Raw genomic sequence first — 10,079 nt, forward strand, 5'->3', positions numbered from 1 at the left:
TTATATTTATTAATACAATATTTGTCAGACAAAACAATAATTCCAGTTATGCATAGTAAAAACAAAAACTAACTTGCATAAATGAATGCAACTCAAGTTATACACGGTTAATACCAACAAATAAATACAAATGAATGACGTGTGTTTTGGCACGAGGCATGGAACAGAATCTCTGTAGTCTGGACAATAATGTGTTTTTCCATTGGGATTATGTGTTTCCTGTGGGACAGTACTCATGATTAAAACTGGAATGCAGAAACACAAACTGTGCTTCAGTAATGTTTTTCTGGAGTTGATATAAAATCTAAGCTATATGTTACAAAACTATGGGACTGGATTTATATAATATTCTTTCTAATAAAAAGTCAAGACTGGGGCTTGTTGTCACACTTTTGACTTTATTAAATACCTCTCAAGGTAGTTTATTATTCAAAGTCCACAGTCAAATCATGACTACAAAGCAGATGTGAACATTTTCACAATTTCTGACCTGAAATAAAGGCACAATTGATTTAACACACAATGCCAGTCACAGTATATGGGGTAAATTGTCACAGTTAAATCTCTTATCAAACAGTCTATTGTATGGCTTTCAGCAACATTTAAACAGTAAAACAATTATGAAGCACAAAACAATTCAACCCAACATACATCACCACTGTTAGTGTTAGACTAAACAAGTGTTTGTGTAAACAGAGCTCTTGTAATTGTTAACAAGCTTCAGTCTCCCACTAAATAAAAGTAAATTATATACCGATACCAAAACATACTAACAACATATCACTTTTCCTAAGTGAACCAATCCAGTATATTTTAATGAAAAAAAATTAGCTTGTATTAGTTTAAAGCCATAATGTAAAAGAGGTCATCATTCAACTCATTACTCAACAGCTCCATCATGTGGTAAAACATGGTTGATCAATCCTGAGAATCATTTATGAATATTTATTTCAAAATATAAAAAGAACTAGTACAGTACAGCAATGCATTGACACATCAGTTTTTTAGATAAAACTGTCATTAAATAGCTTGCACTTTAACCTTAGGATATTTTGTCAAAGCTGTAATGTAAACAACAAATTTTACCAAAATAAAACCCTAAAATAAATCGATCAGACATTCATACCCAGTACAACATATAGCACAGCCTCTTAAACTCTTTCATCCAAGGCGACTTAAAAATGAGGAAGTGTATACTCTTACAGCATACTTTTGCATTTTGTTATTCAACTTTTTTTGTAAAAATCAAAACCATGCATATATAGAAAATCTGCAAACATATACCATACACGGTATAGTGCACATATGATATACTGCATGTATGTTAGTATGCTATTCTCAACATAACGGTTGTGCTTGTTTAGTAATCCTCTGTGCTTCTCTGTGATGTCATATCCTGCAGTTGCCACATAATGTCCTTCAGTCTATGACATTAATGGCTCCTCAAACCCTAAATATTTAGGATGCACAGCCTCCGGTTGTGTGTCAGCTATCAGCTGTTGTATCCATGATGGAACTTCCCAGCGGATCTTGTACGACAGGAATTCCCTCTACATGTGTAACATTCCTCTGTCCTGCACCTTCAGGCTTCTCTACACTGCCGAGGTTCCAGCCAGCAGGAAGTGACATCATAGGTTCACCTGCAAGCGGGATATAGAAGCTGTGAGCCCACTGGGTGCATCGAATGTACAGTTCTCCATATTTGTTTAATCTTAATAAGTGCAATATCTAGGTACACAGAATGCACTTTGTCCTGTTAGTATGTAAATGTGAGCACACTTGTCATCATTTTTATTTAGCAAAATTGTGAAGAATAATTCAAAGTATGCAAATTTGGACAAACATAACAAAATAGTGAGGCGATGGTACAGATACCAGTAAACACATAAAACCCTACAGTTAGTACCAACATATTTTACCTGGAATTATTTGTGTTGGTGACTCTGAGCTGTAGTGTGCTTGTCTTTCTCTGCCGCCTGCTTCCATCTGCAATTTTTATAAAACATTTTTATTAATTGATGACTGCAGTAGACAGTATCCTAACTGATAATCCTAAATGAATGTGTCATAAATGAGTTTGTTGCAATGCATTGTGGGATTGCCTTGTGTGTGATGCATACATGCGATGCTGCCTATAACTAGAAGGCAGAATAATGTTCCTGTCTACAATAATGCGCAGAGAGCACAGTCAGTTTTGAAAGAGAGCCCGTGTGTGTGTGTGTATGCGGTCTGATTACCTCAGCACAGATTGGTTCTGGCAGTCGATTGGATGCTTGTCCTCTGTCATCCGGTTTGAAGGTACTGGAGCAAAAGAAAGTTTAGAGCATCTAATGATTTCAAGTTGAGTTTTATTTATAAACTATTTCGGGTGGTTTCCAAAATGCAAGTTTGAGCACTGACATATCTTGAAACATATCAGTGACATTGTTTTGTCTCAAGATGCACACCAAGTGAGGTGTTTTTGTAAAAACTACTTACATGTAACTCTACTATAACTAAGGCCCATTCTTGGATTTATCTAAACCCTGTCTGGGAAACTGACACTTAAAGAATTAGTAAATTTTCTTAAAAAAAACATTATTTACTCACCACCCTGTCATCCAAAATGTTGATGTCTGTAATTGCGTAATGTCGTGGAAACATATATGAAACGCACATTTGGGGACCATTTTTAAACAACAAACTGACACAAAGACATTAATTAATATCATTCGACAACGTCCGCACGGCCCTCTTTCTCCACACTTGTAAACACTGGGGTGTAGTTTCACATTCGTCATCCATGACCTCTTGGCGTGATGAAGTATTGTCGTTTCGCTAGATAAGACCCTTATGCCTCATTTGGGATCGTTTAGATTCCTTTGAAACTGCAATTTTAAACTGCATTAAAACTGTTTAGTGTTGGGGTCCATTAAAGTCTATTAAAATGAGAAAAATCCTGGAATGTTTTCCTCAAAAAAACCCCAAAAAAAACATAATATCTTCTCAACTGAACAAAGAAAGACATCAACATTTTTGATGACATGTGTTGAGTAAATCACCTGGATTTTTTTTTTTTTTTTTTTGACTAATCCTTTAAGTTTCCCTAGTCTCCAACAGTCCATTAAGAGCAGAGTTCATTATCAAATCTCACCATGACTTGCTGGCCAACGTAGCGTCACAGTCGACCGCTGATTCCAACGGCCCAAGACTCTAGAGGTAAAAATAAAAGAAACATTTTTTTTGGTGTGAAAACATTATTTATTTAAAATGAAAGATGTGCTCCTGTATAGCTCAGTGGTATAGCATTGCATTAGCAGCGCAAAAGGTCATGGGTTCAAACCCTGGGAACATACATACTGATAAAAATGTGTACCTTGTAAAGCATTGTAAATCGCTTTGGATAAAAGCGTCTGCCAAATGCATACATTTAAATTAAATTTGGTCATATACATAAATACATGCATACATATATTGAAAATATATAGCACATGTTCATTTTCAATTATTCATATTTTTGAGGCAAACAGTGTGGACTGTGTATCAGCCTGAGATCCCTACTGAAAAATCCATCTCAAACCAGCATAAGCTGGTAGCTGGTTTAAGGTGGTTTACGCTGGTCCTCCCAGCTTGACAAAGCTGGTCATGCCGGTGGGCCAGCTGGTATTCCAGCCTGACCAGCTAAGTCCAGCTAGTCTAGCTTAAAATGTGACCAATACACAGCTAGACCAGCTTGCTACACCAGCAAAACCAGCTTCCTACACCAGCAAAACCAGCTAAAACCAAGCTGGAGACCAGCTAAAACCAGCTTATGCTGGTCTTAGCTGGATTTTTCAGTAGGGATAGCACGCCTATACAAAGTCACACAAATATGCAAATAGACACAGACTCGCACAAAGGCAATGCAATAGACGGGAATTGGGAGGGCAACTGCTAAAACACTCACTTTTCGCCTTAAACGCGTCTAAGTTAAAAATATTCAACTCATGCAAAAATTGGCATGAAACAAAGTTAAATCCTGCGCGTAATCTAGAGCAAGGAAAGCGTTGCTTTGAGTTTAGTGTGTACATCAAAATGCTAATTCAACTTGCGCGAAGATGCGTTTGAGGCGAATAGCACGTGTTTTTGCAGCAATCGCGACGCCCAATTCGCTTCATGCGTTTATTTGCATCTTTGGATTGACTTTGTATGTACAAAGTGCAACTCATGGAAATCATTGAATTCACGTTTAGTGTGTATGTCCCATTAGAAATAAAGGGATATTTTTATCCATGGGCGTGGTATTTGAGGCTGATACACAGACAACACTGTTTGCCACAAATAATACAAATTAAAAGTCATGGAGTCAACACTCATGTCAAAAATGAAACAAAAATAATTGCACTTTAAACAAAGTATCACGTCGACATTTCTATTGAACAGTTTCAGCTTTATTTGACTCTCACCTGTGGGCTTAATGCTTGTTAAATTAGGATGGTACCTGTGTGCTGGTTCCATTAGAAGATGCTGCAGGAACTTGCTGCTCTTTGTCTTTGGGGTTTGGTGATTGACGCTTCCTTACGATGTACTCATAAGTGCTAATGCCCTGAGATACTGTGACAACACGCACAATATAACAGCTGATGGCTACTGTACATTTAAAAGTCTATAACACATCAGACCAATACTCACATAAGTAAATATGGAAGCACAATAAGTGGCAAAGCAACAAGAGAGAAGCAAGACCCAGTATGATGGAGATGAAAGCCAACACCATTAGACTAATGGAGCTGGTTTCTAACGGAGCGGCCGGAAGGAAAACCAGCCACGTTCCATTTCCTTGAACAGCTGGGGAGGAAAAATAAAAACACCAGGAGGTCACATTTTCATCTCATTTCATTCAGAGTTCAATACACATCGAGACATTACACTTTTTATGAATGAAAACAGAATAATTATGATAATAAGAAATCACAAGAGACTGAGTTTAGATACACAACAGCATTACTCTGAAACTGTGGTGCAGTGCGCAGAAGCGCTGGGTTGACGTAGTGAACGATGATGACAAACAAGATGACGAGAGTAATCAGAATCATTCCCAACACAGCCGAAAAGATAGTCACAAAGAAAAACCTGAAATTAATCAAGATATTGTTTCATGAAAATTCAAATGCAAAGATGCAAATGTTGACAAATTACAACTACTTTCTTTAATATTAAGATTTCTGGTTAAATGACCTGGAGAGATTACACAAAAATAGTTTTTTTTCACACTTTCTAAGATATGCAAATTCATGGCCATAGCACCCAAAATGTAACCCTGCCTGTGAAAACCCAACCAAAATCATTTTAGTGATTAAGCTTGTCAAAAATTAAAATCAATGATTGAAATCAAACTTTGCTGATCCAAATCTCATCATTATATTATGAGACTTTAACTTGGATTTCACAGAGAGGGTCACAAATCTATAGAGGAAAATACATAAATAAATAAATGGAAATAAATACATAAATGAATGAATAAATAAATGTAGAAATACAGAAATAAATAAATGAGTAAGTGAATACATAAATGCATAAATAAATAAGTAATTAATTAAATGCAGAAACAAATATATATTAATTCATGTAGAAATACAGAATAAATTAATAAATACATTAATGCATAAATAAATCGAAATAAACAGAAATTAATTAATTAATAAATACATAAATCCTGAAATAAATTAGTAATTAATTAAATGCAGAGATAAATTAATTAATTAATGTAGAAATACATATATAAATAACTACATAAATAAATAAATGTAGAAAAACATGAATAAATAAATGCAGAGTTAAATAAATGGAGACATAAATAAATAAATATATCGTTTTGTCAAAAGTATTAACTTTTAATTGTATTATTTTTGCATCATTTCTGTTTTACTAAATTTATTTCTACAAAAATTTATTTTTACATTTATTTATGCATTTCTAAATTTCCTATTCATGTATTTAATTAATTGTTTATTTTGCATTTATGTATTAATTAATTTATTTATTTATGTATTTCTACATTTATTTATGCATTTATTTATTTATATATACATTTTAATAAGGCGGGTTGCATGATTTTTGAAAAATGGTTTGGAAAAGGGAGTCATGCCGAGTACCAAAACACACTTGTAGCCAATCAGCAGTAAGGGGTGTGTCTACTAACTGACATTGTTGCCTAGGTTGCATATGTGTGGGGCGGGTCTATCAAAAAAAGGTCCACATTGTATTGGGTAGGGGCGTGTTTGTTTAGGGGATTTCACATGTCAACATTGGCTTTCAGAGATCATGCACCCCGCCTTTAAGTCATTTTTGTCCTCCATACAAATCTAGCCAAAAATGTATCTGTATTTGAACTGCGTTTCTATACATAATATTTCAATATTTCATCAAAGAGAGGAAAACTAATGAAATAAAAGTTTTTCCCACCAGTAGTTTCTGCCTCCAACACAGTTGTTCAGCCATTTGCAATGATGATCAAAGTCTGCGATGCATTTATTGCAGGTACTGCAGTGTTTGGCTTTAGGTCCCCTGCAGAAACCGAAGGCAAACACGTCATGATGATCTTGACAACCTTCAATCTGACCAGCATATTTCATTGAAAGAAACTCCAGTAATGTTTTACTGTACATACACATCCACCTCACACAGGGTACAGTGCAGATTATCAATAACATGTCTATGTTTGCTGTTGTCAAACGCAGGCATGGGGCTGGAATATTCCTTCCTGCTGCGGACGCTGATATCTGCCGGGTCGATTGTCACCGCCGCCACGTGAGTCAATAAATGCAGAGCAAACGCTGTGCCAACCAACTACACAGAAACATGTTAAGGTTTACAGCCAGCCAGACAGTCTGAAAACATTTTTACACTCCATATGACACTTTCAATTTTTGAGCACATGAGATTGATTCTAAGGCTGCAAAATGTTTAATAACAACTAATCGTTTGCAGAATAAAAGTTTTTGTTTATATTATATATATATATATATATATAATAAATATATAATATAATATGTAAGTGTGTATACTGTATATAATAATTATTTATACATAAATACACACACATACATGTATAATTTAAAAATATATATATTTATATATTAAGTAAATAAATAAATATAATATATAATCTGTTTGTAAAGGATATGCCATATGCTGCAAAATTCCATGGTGCTGGAAGAAGAGGAATATAAATCCCGAAAGCAACGATGGCCATGAAGCTGTAGATGAGCCAGGCTATGGGCTGAAACACATGGAGCGGCAGGGACCAACCATTCACCCTGGAATGCAGCGGAGCCCGGAGCAGATCACTTCTACTGCCTCCATTCTGAGGGGCCGTTTGTCTGCCGTGACGCCCCGAACAGTTCAACTGCAAACACACATTAACCTTTCTTATAAACACAACCTGAGAAACTCAGCAGTGGCAGCAACTCCTGTATGGGACATCAGCTTATAATTCTTAGACTAAACAGTTAATGCTAATGTATTTGTAATGGGTGCTATTATATGTAATTTTCTGCATTGTGTGCTATTCCTATCATTAACATTTCATACTGACAATTCAATCATGACGACTCTTTGAAGGTTTTAGCATTTTAATGAAGCACGCAGTGTACATAAGCTTTTTTGTCTTGGCCTTCTAGATTGAAGAGGATAGGAATACATGCTGCCGCAAGGAAATAGGGAAAGCCCCCTGTACTGTAGCAGATCTAGGCAGGTGGTGCTGGGGAAGGAGGTGGGCTAGGAATAATCCCATAGCGCTGCATTAATATGAACCAGGACAGAAGAGACTTAAAGGGTTAGTTCACCCCAAAATTACAATTTTATCATAAATCACTTAAATAATTATGATGAAAACCGGGAGTATTGTGACTGTCCCATAGACTGCAGGTTTTTTTCACAATTCTTTTCCCAGAAAAGAATGAAAAACATCGCCAGAAAGGTACATGTGCCATCAGTAGTTTAATCATAATATTATGAAGCAACGAGAACACTTTTGTACGCAAAGAACAATTTTATTCAACATTGTTGAATAACAATTATTCAAAGCTTTTAAACGCGCTGAAAACACTGAGTGCTTTGGTTGCTAAACTTCTGCTTTGTTTAACAAATTGTAGTTCTGAACATAGGTTCGAGAGGTCAATCATCATTATGGGCGTATATAAGGCAGCCTTATAATTGCCAGCAAAGCACTTCGCTTCCATTGGAAAGCATACGCCAGCGTAAAAGCTTTAGTGTGCACGCCCGCTAAATGCACAAATTACTTGCCAGCATATTGTACGATGGCAACTACATCAGCAGGTCACGTCAGCAGCATGCGCGATGTAGTCTGCTCGTAAACGCGCACTAAACGACCAAGAAAAAGAACAAATTGTTGAATAAAATTGTTCCCTGCGCACAAGATTGCTCTCGTTGCTTTTCAATATTATTATTTAACTTTCCCGTATTAATGAGAAAATTTTAATTTTGTGGTGAACTAACCCTTTAAATAGGTCACGGTGATAGCAAGGGAAGATCGATTGGCTCTGCTGACAGCTTTATGAGTTTCATAACTGAACTTGGTATAAAATCTTAATACGTACATCTTAATAAAATGTATATCTTGACATGCACTTTTCGATAAAATAAGCCAAATGCATGACTGTTATTAAAGCATAACATTGCTTCAATAACCTTTATAACTTTAAGACTTGGCTAAGTTAAGAAAACATTCAAAGTTCGTCTTGATAAACCTATCTAGTACTATAAATGTGTAACCTAAAACCATTAGTGGGAAGTTATGGTTAGACCTTCTGTAATGCTAAAGGTGAAGTTCTCCTCTGCATAACCTGTTCAACAAAACCATTGTGTTGCCTAGCAAATTATAAATGTAACCTGATGAACCCTAAATGCTCTGGCTCAGCTTTAATACTTTAATGACTAACATTTAAACAAAACAAAGAATGAGTCATTTAATCCTGCAAATCCTTCATAATAATTCAATAATTAAACAAAAAGAATAAATCTGTGCACTTTCTGCTTGATATTTTAACTTTTCGAAGGCCAATACGTCATACATTACATGATGATACATTAATACAATTAAACCTAACATTTAATATAATTAATTTAGTTTAATACAACCAGGAAATACTTTAAGAAAGTGTATAAACATCTCTATATAATAAATCTATAGAGTGATTATAAGATGTGACTTACATTGGTCATCTTGCACTGAATCTCTATGAGAAGACATCTGATGTTTGCTCCGATCTCCTGGATACAGTTTGCTGATCCATTGATTTCTGCATCATCTCGCACACTGTTGACTCTGTCAAAGCTTCTCTGCAGTCTGACTTACAACACAAAACCGCCTCATTTATAATATTAAATCAATATGTCGTCTATTATTTAACATGGAGAATAAAAATAAGTTGCGCATCCGTCCCTGACGCGATGAATCTCGAGCAGTCGAAGGCTGAGCTCATGAATATTAATCAGGTCACGCATAAGTTCCTCTGTAACCTTCAAATGGCGGACGCGCCTTCATGAATATTAGTAGAGCACGCTGACGTCACGAGGTTACCTTCCAATAGCGTTGGTTCGGCGCCATAAATATTAAGTGATATCGTGAATGTGCTAATTTCACACAGGTTAATGCAAAAGTTAAATTAAACAACAACACCACAATAAAACCATCACAAATACAACAAATTAAAATGTTATTTTAGTACATGACAATAGCATATTGTCGGACTTTGTAATGTCTTTCTGTTCTATTCCGTGTTATTTATTGCATTGATTTTTAATGTGGGACATGGACATCCCTTACGAAAAGTAACCATGGTTTTATTATAGTAAAAGTGTAGTAATCGTGTTTTTTTGGTGTATTGATTACTATCAGCAAAACCATGGTATTACTATATGGTTTAACTATGTTTTTTTAAAACCATGGTTATTTTGTAGTTACTATGGTTTTACTACAGTAACCACGTTTTTTTGGTTTTAACTGTAGTAAAACCATGATTCATTTTTGTAAGAGATGGTTTGGTCACTGATCTTGTAGATGTATTTTAGGTGTCTGTCGTTATTTATAAATATCT

The 10,079-nt window shown here is 35.3% G+C and overlaps 1 protein-coding gene across 1 annotated transcript; it reads right to left on the reverse strand.

Annotated features, from left to right (window-relative positions):
- Positions 1 to 378: 378 nt before the first annotated feature.
- zdhhc11 (zDHHC palmitoyltransferase 11) lies at positions 379 to 9,492 on the reverse strand. Its single transcript, XM_073872626.1, has 11 exons — positions 9,196 to 9,492; positions 7,146 to 7,366; positions 6,629 to 6,808; positions 6,424 to 6,525; positions 4,967 to 5,091; positions 4,651 to 4,806; positions 4,460 to 4,572; positions 3,134 to 3,192; positions 2,238 to 2,301; positions 1,920 to 1,986; positions 379 to 1,640 (listed from the first exon to the last, which is right to left on the reverse strand). The coding sequence occupies exons 1-11, from the start codon at positions 9,202 to 9,204 to the stop codon at positions 1,486 to 1,488; spliced, it is 1,251 nt and encodes a 416-aa protein (XP_073728727.1). The 5' UTR covers positions 9,205 to 9,492; the 3' UTR covers positions 379 to 1,485.
- Between the last annotated feature and the right edge of the window lie 587 nt (positions 9,493 to 10,079).

The sequence above is a fragment of the Misgurnus anguillicaudatus genome, chromosome 10, assembly GCF_027580225.2.
Source record: "Misgurnus anguillicaudatus chromosome 10, ASM2758022v2, whole genome shotgun sequence".
NCBI classification, from domain to species: domain Eukaryota; kingdom Metazoa; phylum Chordata; class Actinopteri; order Cypriniformes; family Cobitidae; genus Misgurnus; species Misgurnus anguillicaudatus.